This window comes from Temnothorax longispinosus, chromosome 10 (assembly GCF_030848805.1).
Source record: "Temnothorax longispinosus isolate EJ_2023e chromosome 10, Tlon_JGU_v1, whole genome shotgun sequence".
Classification (NCBI taxonomy): domain Eukaryota; kingdom Metazoa; phylum Arthropoda; class Insecta; order Hymenoptera; family Formicidae; genus Temnothorax; species Temnothorax longispinosus.
Window position 1 is genome coordinate 7,571,171 of NC_092367.1, and position 17,991 is coordinate 7,589,161.

Below are 17,991 nucleotides of genomic sequence, written 5' to 3' on the forward strand. Positions count from 1 at the left end.
GCGCCACTCGAATATATTTATTTTGGACTGACGATACTGACGATACACGCTTTCTAACTTCTGACCTAATAGCGGATATAGCAATATTAGCAATGCTGTTCGACTTGAGATCCTTGAGATATACTTTGATGAGTATTCGATGTAGGAGATAAAGATAAACGCACTACCGTGCGTCGACATTACCGCGCGCACGCGGCACAACTCCAACTCGAACTCGACTGCATCTACATCTGGTATTCTGGACATTCTGGATATTCTCCGATCATGATCACGTCTGCAATGATGGTCTCTCATCGAGGCTCTCGAAGTTACCTCGAGTCGGTACCGGGTACGGTAGTCGGTAGTTACGTTTCGATATGACGACGAAAAGTCGCGTTGCCTAATTGTTAGCGACAATCTTTTCTAATTAGTACGTACATTCTGAATACATACGTATGCATAGGCAAGTACGTATCTGCGCAAAAAATGTATCTCATTAAGGAACTTGTGATGCAAATGATGCAAATCTCGACAGAATACAGAATATCACGTCTTGACGTCTTGACTCTCGCGCGACTCGCCGCGGCCGAGCCGCTGCCAAAGCGGGAGCGGGGAGCGGGGAGCGGGGACATCAAGTCGGGACACTCGGACTGATTTATGTCTTTACAATTATACACGTACTCGCGTAGTAAGAATCAGCGAAAGCATTGGTCACCATTGGTCTTTTTCTTTGAGAGGAAATGTCATGTGGTGTCGTCAGTCGTCAATCGTGTGCCTGTACTGCCTGTTTCACGCGATAAAGAGAGGTAGTTCTGGGTGGTTCGGCCTTGGCCTCGACTCGGCGTCGGCGTCAGCGTCGACGTCGGCGATTCCAGATAACCCAGATTCCAGAAGGGCGGTGATATCACTGATATCTATACCTACAGTATCCGTGCGACTCATGGACATGCTACTCAACCGATAAAAATTTTAGGCCAACGTATTTACGTCGCAAAAAACAGCTGTAAAAAAATTTAATTTATTGCTTGTACATACATATATACATACGCGTCACGTGTTTTTTGCCGCGCTATCGACATATACAAAGAGCAAACCGACGAGTGAACCGGTCTCTCTGTTTTCGGTTTTCGGTGAAATCATGGTTTTTTCCGTTGTTCAACCACCTAGACACAGTAGACACAGACATGGCTGACGTGGGTGGCTCTGCGAATGTGCTCTTTTGTGACTTAAACGCGGACGATATATAACATTCCGGAGACGAAAGATCGGTAGATCGTAGCTGCGTGCCTCTGCGTAGCATTCATCCGATAAACTCTAACCTCTTTTTGAATCGTTGAACATAAATCCATTGTTTCATCGTTAATATCGTCATCCTGCAATTCCGCTCGCCGCCGGTTGGTTCACTCGAAGATTATAGGATTATTCGACGTTCGATGACGATATTGACGATATCCTCTTGGTAAGTTTGGAAATAATAAAAGGCCGCAACTTTGTCGAATGTTCGTTTCCACGTCACGTGGAATTAAATTTGATATTAACGTGGATTTATTCCGCATTTTAGGAACGTAAAATCGGTCATTGGGGATCATCGTTCGACTCTATAAATATTCTAATAAATATTGTAATATAATATTACGTCGTAATATTTCTATTGTTATTACGTTACTATATGTGTATTAGAAATTAGATAGATTCGTCGCATATAACAGTCTGCAGTCTGCAACCGTCGCGTCGACGACACTCCTCCATTATCCTCGGTCCCGGGACTGGAAACTGGAACTCCCGGCAGTCCCGGCTCCCGGTCGGTACGCCTTGGCCTAACCTAACCTAATCTCACTATTCTCATTCTCATTCTCACTCCAAGCCAATCCCCAAGCGCTCGTGTATTGTAAACAAAGCAATAAGCGATGTTTATATTTAATATTGAATACTATAAATCAACCTATATCAAAAGTTTAAAAAGAATCAGTAGGGTTGGATATCAAGAGATTATCACCCCGCATCGAGGCTTTATCAAGGATTCGTTCGATACAACAGATTATGAAACCTTAAAATACCTGCTCTTTGGCAATTATGTACCATTTTGGGTAGTTCTGACCATAATTTCTATTTACGTATTATACTTGTCTTACGTGTCACGGCGCAGATAAACGTTTATCAATTAAACGTAGCGAGGGGAAAGCGAACAGTTTGCGTTTTGAAAAGAACTTATTTTTATCGATTAGCCATTCGACGTACGTTGCGTCAAGTTACATCTCACACACACACACACACACACACACACACATTGTACATATATACTTAAGGCCATTAACATTATTTATGCAGATCATTCGGTGGAATGCTTGTGGCCATGAGAGAGCTATATTAAAAATTCTTTAAAAAGAAAAAAAAAAACAATTAAAAATTGACTACGTCCAATAAGAATGATATCCAATAAGAAGCTAATGAGAATGGTGGATTACTTAAAGGACCCCCAACTAGTCGCATCGATACAAGAATTTTTTGGTATCAAAATACATTACAATAGGCATAACGAAACATTCCAAGAGGAGGAGAAAAGATACGCTTACGCGAAACGTGACGACAATGAAGCAACGTGTATTTCAACTTGCCATAGTAAAAAAATAAATGGCTGTGATGCAAACAGTAAACAACTGACGGCACCTGCAAAGCGAATGAATAACGCTCTGGAACAGGGAACAAATGATGAGCCAACGGTCCGACGCAAAGAAGCTTCGACACGTTCAGATAATACAAATTATGCAATCACTAATTCATTTTGGTATTATACATTTGTGTTTGGAACCGAGTTAGGGGATGAGGTCTTCTACTCAACTTTTATACCTTTCCTGTTTTGGAATGTCGATGGAGCTGTTGGCCAAAGAGTAGTCTTAGTATGGGCCACTATTATGACCATTGGTACGATCACGTGATAATTAAAAATAATGATAATCAGATGAGAGATGCATGCACGCGCGCGTGTACGGACTTTAACGTAATTTATCTTTACACATCTTTTTAATTTGTATTACATGCATTTTCAGGACAGATACTGAAAGATGTAATATGTTGGCCTAGACCAGCGTGTCCTCCGGCGGTCAGATTGCAAAATAAATGGTCACAAGAATATGGAATGCCATCCACTCATGCCATGGTTGGTTTCACGATACCATTTAGCGTAGTGTTGTTTACAATGAATAAATATATTTATCCATTTTCTGTCGGCTGCATTATTGCATTTCTTTGGTAAGTAATATATTGTAAATACCATATTTGCTTGTTGACTTTTTGTATTTACGTAAAATAATTCAACTTGACTCTTCTAGGTGCGTACTTGTCAGTATGAGCAGATTATACCTGGGTATGCATACCGTGCTGGATATTGTGGCCGGCTTAGTACTAACGATTGCATTAATGATTCCATTGGTACCCTTGGTGGACATAACAAATTCTTATGTTACTACAAATTTTTGGCTCGTAGCGATGCTGATCGCGATCAGTATTGCCGTTATCGTATATTATCCAACTAGCAGCTACAAGTGGACACCCACTAGGTAGATATAGATAACGTGTCAACTACTAATTATTGAACGTATGTCGAGTGGACATGCACAGTTAAATTTGAAACCTTATATTTTATAGATGATTTTTAATTTATTTCAGAAGTGACACTGCCATGGTTGTATCAGTCGTAGCAGGAATTCACGCGGGAGCATGGCTCAATTATTATACCGGTTTATTAAGGGCATCACAATCTTTGCCACCGCTTCATATCGTTTGGCCGACGTATTCTATGCTTGGTCATCTGATTGTTAGAACCGCACTTGGCTTTTCTGGCGTTATTGCTACAAAAGTCTTCTGCAAATCTTTTAGTTATATTATAATATGTGGCATATTACAAATTAATTGGAGGGAACTTATAAAATGTCAAGATTATAATGGTAATCAAAATAAGGTGTTCGTCGATCTAGTCTACAAATATGTAAGTTGTTTCATGATAGGTATAAATACAGTGTATCTATTGCCACAAGTTTTTAGCATGATAGGTATCGAACGACCAGCATTTTACACGGAAATATGAAAAACTTATACAATCTGTTGTTCGGTTTATATTGTGCTCTGTGAAATATATTTTATACCTCGTTTGTTTATTAAGTTTTTATAACTTAGCAAGGGATAATTTTTTACTTTTTCAGACATATTTTTTATCCTGATATAAAAAATATTTTTTGTCTTAAAAATTTGTTTTATTAATAAATGCACATTAAAAGTTTTAAGTATAATGAATTCATATTTCAGTCACTTTAATAACGTGATTAAAATGCGCAAACTAAAAACGAAATTAACAAAAATTTATTTTAAAGTGGGAGATAAAAGAAGTAAAATTATTTGTTAATATTAATTTTATTTTTGTTCTATTAACATATCTATTCGTAACACCTGGAAAATGAGAAAATATATACGTTACAGATATATAATCTAATATAAGAAAAAAAAAAAGAGAATAAAATATAAATTCTCACCCCAATATTGTAATCTAGATAAGCTTTCGCGTTATCTGGTTTGAGCGTGTACGTATATGGAATTAAGACGTCGTACGAACAACAAGCTTTCTCATCCGTGACATTTATGCGATCAGAGTTGATCAATACTACTATATCCTCGACTGAAATCTGCAAGTGATAATGCATGTTACATTTATCTTATCTGACTGAATGTTGTTAGTGTTTAACAACTCTAGAGTAACTTCATTTAATAACTTTGTGACTAACGCTTTTTGGCATGTCAAATAAAGCGATTAAACGCTCAGTTGGGCCTTTTGCTGGTTCTCTTAAAATTACATAACCCATTTTTGCTGTGTCGCTATCTCGTAGATTAGCGTTCTTGCTGTCGACAGGTTTCGTAGAACGCGAAATTTCCTCGATCAATGACTTATGACTCTGTGGCTTTTTGGGTTTACGATTTTCTACTCTATGTTGTTGAAGTTTTCCCATTACCTAGAATAATACACAATTATGAATTCAACTACGAAATAGCATACAAGTGTGACTACATTGAGTAAACATTGACAAGTTTTAACAGTTAAATCCTCATTATATCTCTTATATGCTTACCGTACGATTTTTAAGAACAACATGATTTTCTGTATCAATCTCTTTGTTAAATTTATCCGCCACTCCACTCAATATAACTAATGTCGTAAACGCCATGAAATGTTTCTTTTCTTGACATTTTTTAAGATATGCTGTATTTAGCATGACATCGTATGTCGCACTGGGTGTTCCAGCTGTAAAGAAAAACATAATTTTATAATTGACACGTGCATATAGCATTGGTGTTATAATATAAATAAAAAATTGAAAGGTTTTTATTTACATTTATCTGCTTCCATTCGTTCAAAGCCAATACTCATTGGTATGGTATAAGCAGGTACTTGATCATTTAGAAGCTCGAGTAGTTTAGTATCAGATATATCTTCTGGTGGTGGAATTTTATCGGACGTGCATATGTTGACAAAAATTTTCTCTTTGTTAAGTGTTCTGGTTTTCACGCAGATGCCTGCAATTCATATATTATATTATTGTAAACAAGCTCTTATCTATGACAAGCAATGTGCAAAATGTGTTGTGCAGATACAGACCAGGAATAGGCTGCACAAGAATAGATGGTGGCGAATCAAATTGTTTCATCATCTCGTCCATTTGCTGATTTAAAGTATCCCTATCTTTATCCTGCCAGAAACAGTCAACATTCCAAGTATTGCTCGTATACATAAAAAAAAAAAATACATCTTTACTATATACTTACGAATAATAATAAATTTTTAGCCTTAATAGAGTCATCAACTTCGAGGAAAGTGGCATCACCCATAATTGCTACGAATCCAGTTAAATATAAATATATAAACTGTATTCAGATTCGTATTTCTCTGAGATGAGTGGTTTCGGTAATTCAAATAAAATCAGATAATCTCTTCGATACCTAACCTAATGAATATGTAAAGGAAATACCACGTGCGTCATCATACGTGTATAGATTGCTACTGACAGTACTGACCTCACCTTAAGCTGGATGCACAATACAAAGGTACAGGCAACAGGAACAGAGAATTGGTACGCGGCTTCCGATAGGTTAAAAATCTATTGCCTGTGTTTTTCATTGTGCATCCAGCTTTATGGCTCATTAAAAACATATGTTACCGACAGTAAATACAACCATTGATCTACCGCCAGTAGATTGTAAATTGATTTTATCGGTTATAGAAAAAGTTTCCAGCTCGAATCTTGATGACTATATATACCGGAAAGACTTTTTTAATCTCATATGAAATAAAGAATTTTGAAAATTGACAAAGTATCAGGAGAGAGAACATAATTAGCAAGGAGGTTGAAATTTGAAATATTAAAAATTCCAAGAATTTTGACATTCTTTATTAAGAATTGCGAATTGAAAAATTTAAAATCGCGGATTTACTCATAGTAAATTATATTAATTCTAAGGGGCTGCGCACAATAAAATGGAACAAGGGAACAGAGAATAGGAAACAGTTCAATATTAACACATGAAATTCAAAGGAAATCTGTTTCTGTGATGAAATTATATGTATACATTGTGCGCAGCCCCTAAAAACACTTGACCGATTGCCAATCATCAAATTTATAATTTATAATGAAAACTGCAGCGCCATCCGTGGAATGTAAGGTGCATTCTTGGCGCTTGACGCTTGGCGCCTTGGCGCCCAAACGATCGAGTGCGATGTCACGTGGTCAGTACGCTCCACGCTCCTAACCTAAAAATGACTTCGTGGAGTAGAATACAGTCGGGCTTCGATGTCAATGATGAGACTATTAATTTTGGGACACGGATAATCGCGGAAAACAACGGTTCGCTGTACGAGGCATGCACCGTGGCGACGATTCAATCGTTTGAAAAGGTATTCCCTGTTCCTTATTCACGATCTATCGATCTGCCACGTGCCATGCCACATGCCACATGCCGGTTCTAATTTGACATTTTCTGTTAATGTTTCTGAGAAAATGAGAAAATCAAGGGCATTTCGCTAAAAACGGATGACTAAAAAAAACACGTAGTTCCTGACGTAATTTTATTTGCAATGTTAATTGCTTTTTTATAATGTTTAAATCCACGTGAAATGCGCACGCGTCGGTATTTTGTATTATTAAAGCGCGTATTTTAAATTTGACATTGACTTATTGTTAGATTCATTAGTCGTTATATAAGTTACAAAGTGATTATAGTTATTACAAATTAAAATATAATGCAGCATTGAAATTAACAACTGTATATTTTTTTCTTTAAGGTGGAGCAACAACCGAATGTTATAGCATCTATTCAACATTCCAAGATTTGTGTAGCAATTGACAAGTCTATTACAATCTTTAAAGATGAAACGTGCGATGAAATATTATGTAATATTAGCTTTCCCTCCATGATAGCCAGTTACTCCGTTTCCAAGGACGGTTTCTTTTTATTTGTGGTGCTCGCAACCAGGATTTTATACTGTTTACATTTATCGGATGGAAAAATAATTTTTACCAAGTAAATATTCGAAATCTTTTATATAAATAACTAAATATTATCTGAAAAATAATATCTCTGTCTATTTTAAATATACTAAAAATATAATTCTGATGTCTGCATAAATAATTTCTAATTACAGAACTATACCTGATAGCGAGGGTAATGTGATAGAAATATTTTTGAAGGAGCAAAGTGAAGAAACATTCATAATTCTTGTCACAAATACTGGAGCTATTTACAGGTATATTTACTTATATCCTACCATATTCTACTACTTTTTATCATTGATTTTATAATGATTAATAAATGATTTTCTATAAATATTTCAGATTCTGCAAATTTTATCCTAAAGCTTTAGAAATTGCATTTACTAGTGATGATAAAGTTATGGTTGCAGAATATACTGCAGATATTCAATGTTCTCAGCTGTTTAAAGGATTTGCTCCTTTGAAGGTAATTTGAATTTTTTAAAAGAATTTATTAATACTTTTATGGATATATTGATTGCATTTAAGACAAAGTCATGTCAAAAATATCATGTTTTTTTTTTACTTTCCACATCAATTTATAAAGAGTGTGTTACAGTTTCTTAATGCTACAATAGAAGCGCCATCAGAAGAACTATCGATAGCTATAGTTGGAACAAATTCGATATTTACTTGGCCTAATGAACAATACATTAATTTCCAAAGTGTATTTTCTTTTGGATATAAAAAGATAAAGTCGCTGCATGGCAACAGGTAAAGAAAATTTTTAAATCACGCTAGTATATAGGTAATTAATTTGTATTTTTGAGTTTCTATTTTAAGTTGTATAATATATAAAAAATATTTTGTTTTAGTAAAATGCTTTGTCTACGTACAGATCATACATTAAATATGATATGTCTGAATACATTTCTTACATTGAAAATATACGATGGGCCAGTGTTTGATTTCAGTGTAATACATCATGATGATGCTGATCATTGTGAAATTTTATTTTTAACCCATTCTAAGGACAATTACGCTACGTATATTTTACGTGTTATTTCTTATCCAGGTAAATATGTTATTTTTATTTGTAAATATTTCGATTTTTGTGAATTAAACATGAGATACTTTGTATTTCTTCTTTTAGATTTTGAACAGAAATTAGAAATCAACGTATCTACCAATACTTATTTATTGGATGTTTTACACGCTTCTGATAATCTATTTTATATAGAGGGTATTATATCTACTGAGACTGGTATTATCGACACGTTTAGAATAAAAACGATATTGGAAAGTATTCCCGAAATACGTTTAGCGAGATTATTAAAGAAGAGACACTTTGATGCAGCTCAAGCTTTTGCAGAAAAATTAAATCTTTCAGTGGAACCCATTTATTGTTCTAAAGCAGCATTGCTCGTGGAACAGCTCAGTCCCTGGGCAAAATCTGCTTCTAATTCAGTTAACGTAGATACACTGATAAATATTCTAGATAAAATACAAGATGTGCAATATGTGATTGAATGTTGTAGTAAAGCTCTCATTTCTGATTATATACAAATGAAACGGATATATTCATATGCTCGGCAAAGAATAGCGCAAAATATTAAGGTATTTTATATTTTTTCCCTTTATCGGTATACATTCTGCAGTGTTTTTATATTTCATTTATATTCTTTGTAGATAAAAGATATAAATGATTCGTTGAATACCAGTTTATCGGTAATAAACGACGCTTTATATAGACTTGAGACTTTCCAAATGATCCAAGATACCGAGGTAGATACATTATTGAATGACGACGCAACTATGAAAGAATGGATACGATTTTCACAAGCAAATTTATTAGAAGAATGTACTACTCGTTTGAACATGGTATTATATGATTATTATATACATATATTGCGAGATGTAAAAATGGGAGAAGTTACAAGAATTGTTATGTCAAAATATTGTACTTTACGATATTTAATATTTCTATAGGGTCAACTAAAATCTGCTACGTTAATTTGGACGAGGCATCTTCCTGATCTTGTACAACATATATCTATGCAGACTGTACGAAACATTTTTACAATTTTACCTGAAGATGTGGATCCATCATATTTATGGCCGTGGCTTATTCATTTTATACCAACATTATTATCCTTATTACCTGATACAATAAATGAGATTATGTCTTGGAGTTTAAAAAAATTAAAATATCTTGAGATATCTCATCGTACAGTATGGCCAGAAATTGGCACAGAGTTTGCTAAAAAGTTTATAAAATTGCTTAAATTTGAAGATAATCAATCGGTGTATTTTCATCAAGAGTACAGATATCAGAATTCTCTACTGAAACAGTTTATGGTTCTGTTTCAAGCTTTATCCGACATTCAACAACTGAAGATTGTTTACAGGTCAGTAATATCGTAATTTTAAATTAGCTCATAAACTAACATTATTAATTTTTTTAAATTATCCAATAGATTGAGGGTACCTCTTGATATATACATTGACTCACCTGTAGAAGCAATTTACATGTTGTTGGATAAAATACATATTGACCAAATATCGAATTTTGCGAACACATTCCTAAAACAATACATATTTAACAATAATTTACAAAACGATACTGTTCTCTGTACATATATCCAGGTTCGTATAATATTCTCATTATCTGGTTTTACATACAAAGACATGTTGCTTATAATGTAAAAGTTTTTTCTGATAAATAATTATATAAATATTTTATATTTTTAGAAAACTATAAAAAATTCGTACAGTTGGTGGTTTAATGAAGAAGCCGCATGGGAGAAAAGAGTTACTATTTTAATAGGCCTTATACACAATATGGAGGTGAATATTAGAGACATATTATTTTTGCGACATTATAATTTATAAAATATCTTTTTATTTATTTAACGCAACGTTTTATGTTACATATTTATAAGAAACGACTGGAGCAAACTTTGATAGTTTTAAGAAAAGCACCGGTGCCCTGGAGTTCAACTATAGCTACTCTAGCAGAAACAGGCATTAATTACGACCACAGTTTATCTTTTAAAATTAAAATTGAGTGCGATTACGTTCCAATAAAGCTCATCTTAATGAAATATGGATATGCAACAATTGGTGTGAATAATGTCGGTATAAATTGTAGCATTATATCTTTTATGATATCTCTATGTATGTTGTTACATTACAAAATTATTTATATTTTAGAAATTAATGTCGCGTATAATAAAAGAAAATTGCGATTCTATGATTAACGATATAGATGTGCTAACTAGAAACGATCAGCAATTAAGACAAGATGCATTTTGTCGATGTTTAAACGTACGATTAAATGAAAAGTATGTCGTAAAAAATGTATTATTCTAGTTTGCATAAGGAAAAAAGTTGTACGAATATAAAGCACTTATTTATTTAATCTATTGCAAATATTGTTTTAGGAATCTCGAAAAAGCAATGGATATAATACATCATTTAGAAAATGATGTTGCTAGCGCTTTATATTGTTATGAAGGAATTATTAATTATATTGTCGCAGCTTTCTCTTTTCAGGTAAATTAGAAATTGAACTTTGATACAATCATTCATTGGAAATTATTTTTATCTATAAATTATAATATATATAAAGATATAATTATATTTAATATTTACTTTTAGAATGCAACGTCTTTGGTCTATCATATGGAAATATTGGGTTGCTTAGAGTTTAAAATATATAACTTATTAACACAGTCAAGTGTTTGCCCCTATCGTTGCAACAATATTATCAAAATGATAAAAGATTTAAGGTCATTGTATGCACTGAAGAAATATTATAAGATTAATATTTCTTTGAAAGATTATCACACGCAAAAGTTACTTGTGTTGCAAAACTATATCTCAAAATTTTCAAGTAAAAATTTTAATTCAATTTTTGTAACTAGATGCAATATACATATACTTGTTAAAAATACAATTTACATATGATCATTTAATAGATATGAAGGAGAACGATTGGACAATTACGCACAAGACAGTTATTAAAGTTGCTGAACTGCTAGGATTAGAAAAGTCATATGCAACTTTATCTATGTTAGAGCAGATGAAAAACTTAAACGAATTAGAACAACTTATTGAGTAAGTACTTTACGTATTTTAGTCTTACATTTTTTTCCATATGTATAATATTATTTATTTCTTCTGTGTTTTTACAGTGATGATAAAGATTTAAATATGGTGTCCGAAAAATTTAAAAATATACATAAGATGTGCCTATCAATACTACAACATGCTGCTGTAGACACAAACGTTGTAAAAGTTGTCAAAAACTTAACTATTTCGATGTTAAATACTTGTCAAGACAGTACGTATCCAAATTGTATTAATGATTCAAATGGTAATAATTATGTCGCAAACTAATATTTCAGGTGATTTACAATCTGCATTAATGCTTTACACTTGTATCAGTGCATGCCCAAGTTTTTCTACCCAAGATTGTTTTGATGTAAAACAGAGACTTGTAACGCAATCTAATTGGAAATTGTATACAATTTATAAAGATCAAGCAATATCTTTGGATGAAAAATTGTTGTCTCTGTTTAAAGGCGCAATGTCTCTGCACTTATATCATTCAAATCAAATCGACAGTAATGAAATCATAAAGTACGATGTATGTATTGTAAGTTTTATACATATATATGTATATAATCTCATTTGTAAAAAATAGTTTGTGATATATCAGTATAGTTTGTTTATATGTAGGACCAAATGGATCAATGGCTAACTGGTTTCCTGGAAAATATGAGAAAGATGCAACCTCAACACAACGATTATTCTTTACTGCAAATTTTCAAAACGTTTTATTTCATGTATCTTAGCACGTCTGTAAGAAACGAAGAGATATTAACGGAAATGAAATTTATATTATCACAGCTTTTGATGAATTTATTGAGAAAGTTATGCACCGGACGATCATTCGATTTGCAATTAGGGCTATCGGTTCTCTTTATGTTATCAGAACAAGAGGCGTGCAGTTGGCTTTCCACCGTTTCTACATCGTAAGAAAATAAATCTATTTTTCGATAATTAATTTTCGATAATAATGTATAAAGATTTATATTTGTAGATTTCAGGCCGACCATATTCGGCATTGTACAATCTCAACTTTGGGATATGAATATTCGCGCTTGGGGCAAAATCGATCATTGATACAAACGTTTGAGAGTTACAAGCTATTGCATATTTGGGCACAACGACTGTCACGTTATTCAATAACTTTTAAAGGTACGCTCATGCATTATCATCGAGTTTATTTTTATATTAAACGCAAATCTTGTTATACATATGTGTTAATGTATATATTTTTAATACATTTACAGAAGTTTTAACAAATAGTGCTTCGAGCAAAAGAAAAATTTTACAGCAGATCATAAACAGTAATAAAGAGAACGTGATTCCTTTATTAAAAGATTATTGTTGTAGCTTCGGATTTAATTTCAATGATTGCCTTTTGAATTATTTACAAATATTACTAAAAATGTGGAATCCAACAATAACTGTTTCGAAAACAAGCGCAAATAAAGGTAAATGGTATAAGGAAATAATATGTATTTGTGACAATTAATTTAATATTTGGATATTTACATATTTTTATACGTAGATCATTTTCGTATGATATTGAATACCAATTTAATAATCGAGTAATATATTATAGAGTTACTTATCTGTAAAGATGAAATCGATGAATTAAGAAAGAAATGTAATGCAGTTGTTGCACAAATGGAAGATAAATCCATGTTGAAGCGATGTATCTCTACGTTATGGGAACACGTAAGCTATATATAAAAATGTTGGATAGTATAGTTTCTTATAATGTGAATTTTACATTTCAATTTCCAGATCACATTTTACCACTATGAAGTGTTCATTATCCTAATGGATCTCATAGGAGACAAAAATATGGAAAAGAGAAATTATCTTTGCTTCTTGCAAAATTACACTCGGAGCGGGTAAATTATAATTTCGCATATATTAATTTTGAATTTAATAATCATGCTATCAATCATGATAGGCTTCCTACACCAATGGAACACGATGAGTGGATACAGCTTAATCCTGGACATAGTACGTTGCCGCCGATAGCCCAATGGAGACTTCCATTCTTGCTTAAAGTCGATATTTGGAAAATCATTAGTAAATATATTTCAGAAATAAATTTATGGCCAGCACTTGGATGATTACTTAACTTAATTTCACATTTTATTAATTTTCGTTGCTAGCACCTGAGTTGAATTTAAGAACATACGGCAAGTGGCTTGACATCGCACCCGTACTTAATTTGGAGGCACATCTCATATGTACATTAGCTATTAAAGGTGAAGTGACACAAGTATGGGGAAATAATTCTACCGCATCGAAAGATACTGCATGGTCGCTTTATCCGAAAAATACCACGTTGCTCAAAGATATCAAGAAATGTATACAACGGATGACAGATTCAGATGGATTCTATTATGGTACTGCAGCATTGTACTATGTCGTAAATCATACACCTCCGGGTGCTGATCGCGTTGCTGCCGCGAAAGAATGTTACGAGTATGCTCAGCTGGCGGCACAGAATTCCACTAAATTCGAAGAAGGAATGTTAGAAGTACGGTAATCTCTGTGTAAAGTACGTGTCTGTGTTGTAAAAAATATATTGACTTCTATGGCGTTTACTTTCAGAAAATTAAATCCAAATATTTGAGATTTACGTCCGAGCATGTTCTACGTACGTACGGATTGGAGAAAGATGAGTATCTTGCTCTAATCGAAAATCCGTGCAAGCTGGTGTATGAATTGTATAACGAAGAAAGCATACCATTACGATATCGAACTGCAACCAACTACAGACCCGATATTAACGCTGCTGTTAACGAGCTGGGTAAACTGTTCTCGTTGAATACGATAAAATTGCGTATGGATTTATTGGAAGAATGGCTACAATCTAATGCCAGGTATACCGAATTGTCTCAAAGCTTTACAGAGACGTTTCTAGCGACGAAAGAGTCTGATCAGAATACCAACTATGAAGATAATTTACTTAGGTAATATTGCTGGTACACCATTTTTTTTATATCGTCAATTTCTAAATCAACAATTGATTGTGAAATATACTTAATTGTAGGATATGTTATATGCTGGAATATGGAGATATGGATTTGTTTGCACAATTTCTTATAAACATAGGTTTCGGCAATCGTCATGGCGAGACTGAATATAGTTGTAACGTACGATATCGAGTATTTCGAATATTGCAGACTGTCGTTGATACTACAACGTTAGAGGAATTGACCAAGCAAGATATATGTACCTTTAGGTATAAATAATTATAATAAATTATTGTTTATTTTATCGCCAGAATATAAATTTATCTTGCATATTAAAACGTTGATCTCACTTCAATATTTCAGAAAGTATATGAAATCGTTACAGTACGCCGGCAAATTGGAATCTTTAGGATTATGTTACAGCGTTGATACGTTTGACACATGTTGTAAACGAGAGCTTGTGCAGATATTATGGAAAAGTCAGCGTCACTTGCCCTATGCTCTTTCTGTTATAGCGCAGATTTGTATTGAGTTTGAAATCAACGATGTTCTACTTTGGGACGATACTTTGAGTCAGATGACGAAATTGCGAATGGTATCGATTTTATGTGAATCATCAGAGATATTCTCTTATACTTCAAAAACTTATTAAACGTGTATTTTTAGGTGAGCGACTTAAAGAAAGTTTTATTGCAATTACGAAATAAAAGTGTTATTGTGAATTGTAACGGTTACAAAACGGGATGGCAATTAATTATCTCTGAACCGTTCGGCGAGATGGACATAAATCCGAATCTGGAGAAAATTGATAATTGCATAGAGGCGATTTGTCTGCTATATTCGTGTCCTGTGGCACATGAATTAGACTTCACCGCTATCGTGAAAAATTGTTTCCAAAGTAAACAGGCACACTTGGCTGCTGCACTTCTACCATTTTTAAATGAATCTGAAAAAAAGTTTGTTTTAGAGGTAATTAAAAGATAATCAAGTATTTTAAATTTTTATATTATATGCAAGAGAAAAAGAAATAGAGAGAAGAGGTAATATTAATTTTTTTTAGGCTATTAATAAAAAATCTCAAATCAAAGAACTCGTAGAGGATTTGAATCATTTATCTTCTAAAGGAGTACTCACGGTTCCGCATGTAAGTTGCAATAAACTAGTATTTATATAAAACATATACTATCATAAAAATTAAATTAAATGAAAAAATATGTTATTTTGTTTTTATAACCACATTAATTAAAATTATTATTTTTCTGTTTAGAGTCTCGCCATGGTACAAAAATCTATACTGTAAAGGTCAAATCGAGGAAAAATCTTTTCTCTGTATCAGATCAGCTCGAAGATAAATTTTATTATATTTGATTGAGTTTTACTATTATTTGATTGAATTGTGACATTATATTATAATATATAAGAAATAAATTTCTTTTTTATACTATATCTCGCTTTGGACATGAAGCTACAGAGCAAAACTCAATTTACCTGATATTTCGTATCGTCGTCGTCACGTTCTGCGTTTGATCAATGAAACCCTGCGACCATCTTTACAGACCGCTTGTTGCGCGTTCATATTCACGGTCTTTTCATATTTATCTTGCAATCATGGTGAAATTGACAACAGATATCGTCGAAAGGAAATGTTCTCAAATATTAACTAGTAAATCACTCAGTAAAACGATAAAAAAAGATGAATTATGGAAGTTGACTCATTTACATATGAATGACATGTTTATCAGCAGTATTGTAAGTTATATATATCAATTTAATAAATAAATTATATGTAATTCATTTTTAATGTGTACAAAATTTCACATTTTACATAGGGTAACATCGCTATTTATAGAAGCTTAAAAGTCCTCTATCTTCAGAATAATAATATATCGAAAATAAAGAATCTACATTTTGCATGTAATTTGACACATCTGTATCTACAGCATAACGCTATAATGAAAATGGAAAATTTAGAATCTCTACAGAATCTCCAAAAGCTTTATCTAGGACACAATAATATTATTGTAGTTGAAGGATTGCAAAATACAAAGAAATTACAAGAGTTGCATGTCGAGAATCAAAAGATACCACTCGGCGAATCGTTATGCTTCGAGCCACGTAGCGCTTTTACTTTATCTGTAAGTGTCATATAATTTAAATCTCAAAGACTCTTTCATCATATACGGATTAATCGTTGAGATTTGTTTAAATGTTTTCTCTTAGATGTGTGTAAAAGTTCTTAATATTTCCGATAATAAAATGACATCCTTGAGAAATCTAATAGGATTTCAAGAATTACACACGTTAGATGCAAAAAATAATCTCGTCGATAATGTGGACGATGTAACTACGACAATAAGTACATTGCCTTCGTTAAAAGATTTGTCTTTACAAGGAAATCCTGTTACATGGTCTTACAGATATAAGGAAAATCTGATTGCTAATAGCGTTTCGCTAGGTAAAGTTAAACATGTAAATCATTCTTTGCCACTTATTATTCATATCTATCACTCAATTATCAGTTTACTTTACGTACATATAGCTAATCTCGACGGAAAAATTGTAACCGACATTTGTCGAAACTTTATGAAAAAATTTAAAATGGAGAAACACAATCGACGTACAAAAAATGCAGCTAAAATCCCATTAGGAGATGATATAACAAGTATGCCAATAATGATTTTTCCGTTTAGATAAGAACGGCAATTACAGACAGAAAATTTATTGTAGGTTCTCTGAACTTGCCACCAGCCTTCAAAAGATCTATTTCAAGAGCAATTTTCCAGCATCCTGGACCACATTTGTCTATAACAATTACCCCTGGATCTCTTTCGGTAGGAAGTCAGCTGCAAGTGTTTCCTCCTTGGAAATTAGGTAAAAAAAAGAGCAAAGAAAATTATAATATCTCATTGATGTATTAGTAAAATATTTTTACGTGTAATATTAGCATCTGGCATCAGAAGTACTAAGGATAATCATATAACACCGAGGCCGTTTTGGGGTAACATAAATAAAAGCAAGGAGACTCGTTTATCGCGCTCTCACGTCAATAATAAAGCAATTGCATTACCGCTTATTTAATGTTTTTCATCAATCTTTAAACAATTATTATTATATATAATGTATTTAATCATCTTGCTCTAGACTCTGAATCATTATTACAGGACATAAGTTATGATTGTAAAGAACTAAAATTTTTATGTAGTTATAATGTAAAATAAAATAACACATTATATGCAATAAAGACAAAGATTTGAATCACAATATTATTTTTATAGAACTTTCTATCAATAAGGCTACATTTCCATTACTTTCATATGTACTATTTAAGAATATTTTCATAAATAGAATTCAAAACACTGCAATGTACATATTAAATAAAATCATGATAGTTGCAGGTTGCAGGTAAATATCAAATAAATTCGCGTAAATTC

The 17,991-nt window shown here is 32.8% G+C and overlaps 4 protein-coding genes across 11 annotated transcripts; 3 read left to right on the forward strand and 1 right to left on the reverse strand.

The window, feature by feature from the left end:
• The first annotated feature begins 176 nt into the window (after positions 1 to 176).
• On the forward strand, positions 177 to 4,498 carry LOC139820843 (sphingosine-1-phosphate phosphatase 2). 5 transcript variants are annotated; one of them, XM_071791416.1, is made up of 6 exons: positions 1,300 to 1,438; positions 1,541 to 2,213; positions 2,308 to 2,901; positions 3,027 to 3,228; positions 3,309 to 3,536; positions 3,646 to 4,498. In XM_071791416.1, the coding sequence occupies exons 3-6, from the start codon at positions 2,406 to 2,408 to the stop codon at positions 4,061 to 4,063; spliced, it is 1,344 nt and encodes a 447-aa protein (XP_071647517.1). In that variant the 5' UTR covers positions 1,300 to 1,438; positions 1,541 to 2,213; positions 2,308 to 2,405; the 3' UTR covers positions 4,064 to 4,498. The 5 variants fall into 5 exon arrangements, with proteins under 5 accessions (XP_071647519.1, XP_071647521.1, XP_071647522.1 ...); XM_071791417.1 differs by having other exon boundaries at positions 1,541 to 1,784; XM_071791418.1 differs by lacking the exon at positions 1,541 to 2,213 and having other exon boundaries at positions 177 to 1,438.
• Positions 4,368 to 6,037, reverse strand: Pih1d1 (PIH1 domain containing 1). 2 transcript variants are annotated; one of them, XM_071791423.1, is made up of 7 exons: positions 5,791 to 6,037; positions 5,624 to 5,714; positions 5,359 to 5,541; positions 5,097 to 5,269; positions 4,755 to 4,979; positions 4,506 to 4,655; positions 4,368 to 4,422 (listed from the first exon to the last, which is right to left on the reverse strand). In XM_071791423.1, exons 1-7 carry the CDS (start codon positions 5,851 to 5,853, stop codon positions 4,387 to 4,389), a joined length of 921 nt encoding a protein of 306 aa, XP_071647524.1. In that variant the 5' UTR covers positions 5,854 to 6,037; the 3' UTR covers positions 4,368 to 4,386. The 2 variants fall into 2 exon arrangements, with proteins under 2 accessions (XP_071647524.1, XP_071647523.1); XM_071791422.1 differs by having other exon boundaries at positions 4,368 to 4,655.
• Positions 6,038 to 6,732: 695 nt separating this feature from the next.
• Rod (rough deal) lies at positions 6,733 to 16,004 on the forward strand. 3 transcript variants are annotated; one of them, XM_071789711.1, is made up of 31 exons: positions 6,739 to 6,916; positions 7,304 to 7,542; positions 7,664 to 7,765; positions 7,854 to 7,977; positions 8,110 to 8,264; positions 8,366 to 8,565; positions 8,644 to 9,107; positions 9,180 to 9,371; positions 9,480 to 9,898; positions 9,968 to 10,136; positions 10,242 to 10,337; positions 10,433 to 10,624; positions 10,704 to 10,834; positions 10,934 to 11,045; positions 11,151 to 11,385; positions 11,471 to 11,609; positions 11,687 to 11,835; positions 11,900 to 12,150; positions 12,234 to 12,529; positions 12,598 to 12,755; positions 12,851 to 13,054; positions 13,186 to 13,301; positions 13,371 to 13,480; positions 13,543 to 13,664; positions 13,751 to 14,121; positions 14,196 to 14,557; positions 14,638 to 14,829; positions 14,924 to 15,155; positions 15,227 to 15,529; positions 15,621 to 15,704; positions 15,828 to 16,004. In XM_071789711.1, the coding sequence occupies exons 1-31, from the start codon at positions 6,779 to 6,781 to the stop codon at positions 15,858 to 15,860; spliced, it is 6,090 nt and encodes a 2,029-aa protein (XP_071645812.1). In that variant the 5' UTR covers positions 6,739 to 6,778; the 3' UTR covers positions 15,861 to 16,004. The 3 variants fall into 3 exon arrangements, with proteins under 3 accessions (XP_071645814.1, XP_071645812.1, XP_071645813.1); XM_071789712.1 differs by having other exon boundaries at positions 11,900 to 12,141; XM_071789713.1 differs by lacking the exons at positions 14,638 to 14,829; positions 14,924 to 15,155; positions 15,227 to 15,529; positions 15,621 to 15,704; positions 15,828 to 16,004 and having other exon boundaries at positions 6,733 to 6,916; positions 14,196 to 14,567.
• Positions 16,005 to 16,090: 86 nt separating this feature from the next.
• On the forward strand, positions 16,091 to 17,700 carry LOC139819944 (protein phosphatase 1 regulatory subunit 42). Its single transcript, XM_071789753.1, has 6 exons — positions 16,091 to 16,309; positions 16,390 to 16,695; positions 16,781 to 17,015; positions 17,100 to 17,222; positions 17,288 to 17,431; positions 17,505 to 17,700. The coding sequence occupies exons 1-6, from the start codon at positions 16,091 to 16,093 to the stop codon at positions 17,636 to 17,638; spliced, it is 1,161 nt and encodes a 386-aa protein (XP_071645854.1). The 3' UTR covers positions 17,639 to 17,700.
• The last annotated feature ends 291 nt before the right edge of the window (positions 17,701 to 17,991 follow it).

What these genes read in the sequence shown, in the direction of transcription:
- LOC139820843 (XM_071791418.1), top strand. Translation starts at nt 2,406, where the DNA reads ATGATATCCAATAAGAAGCTAATGAGAATGGTGGATTACTTAAAGGAC. An exon ending in GGCCACTATTATGACCATTG is followed by an intron (nt 2,902 to 3,026) that starts GTACGATCACGT and finishes ATGCATTTTCAG; the next exon opens with GACAGATACTGAAAGATGTA. An exon ending in TACAAGTGGACACCCACTAG is followed by an intron (nt 3,537 to 3,645) that starts GTAGATATAGAT and finishes AATTTATTTCAG; the next exon opens with AAGTGACACTGCCATGGTTG.
- Pih1d1 (XM_071791422.1), bottom strand. Translation starts at nt 5,853, where the DNA reads ATGGGTGATGCCACTTTCCTCGAAGTTGATGACTCTATTAAGGCTAAA. An exon ending in CTAAAAATTTATTATTATTC is followed by an intron (nt 5,715 to 5,790) that starts GTAAGTATATAG and finishes TGTTTCTGGCAG; the next exon opens with GATAAAGATAGGGATACTTT. An exon ending in TCTTGTGCAGCCTATTCCTG is followed by an intron (nt 5,542 to 5,623) that starts GTCTGTATCTGC and finishes TATGAATTGCAG; the next exon opens with GCATCTGCGTGAAAACCAGA.
- Rod (XM_071789711.1), top strand. Translation starts at nt 6,779, where the DNA reads ATGACTTCGTGGAGTAGAATACAGTCGGGCTTCGATGTCAATGATGAG. An exon ending in GAATAGCGCAAAATATTAAG is followed by an intron (nt 9,108 to 9,179) that starts GTATTTTATATT and finishes TATTCTTTGTAG; the next exon opens with ATAAAAGATATAAATGATTC. An exon ending in CAAAATTACACTCGGAGCGG is followed by an intron (nt 13,481 to 13,542) that starts GTAAATTATAAT and finishes CAATCATGATAG; the next exon opens with GCTTCCTACACCAATGGAAC.
- LOC139819944 (XM_071789753.1), top strand. Translation starts at nt 16,091, where the DNA reads ATGAAACCCTGCGACCATCTTTACAGACCGCTTGTTGCGCGTTCATAT. An exon ending in TGCTAATAGCGTTTCGCTAG is followed by an intron (nt 17,016 to 17,099) that starts GTAAAGTTAAAC and finishes ACGTACATATAG; the next exon opens with CTAATCTCGACGGAAAAATT. An exon ending in GTTTCCTCCTTGGAAATTAG is followed by an intron (nt 17,432 to 17,504) that starts GTAAAAAAAAGA and finishes GTGTAATATTAG; the next exon opens with CATCTGGCATCAGAAGTACT.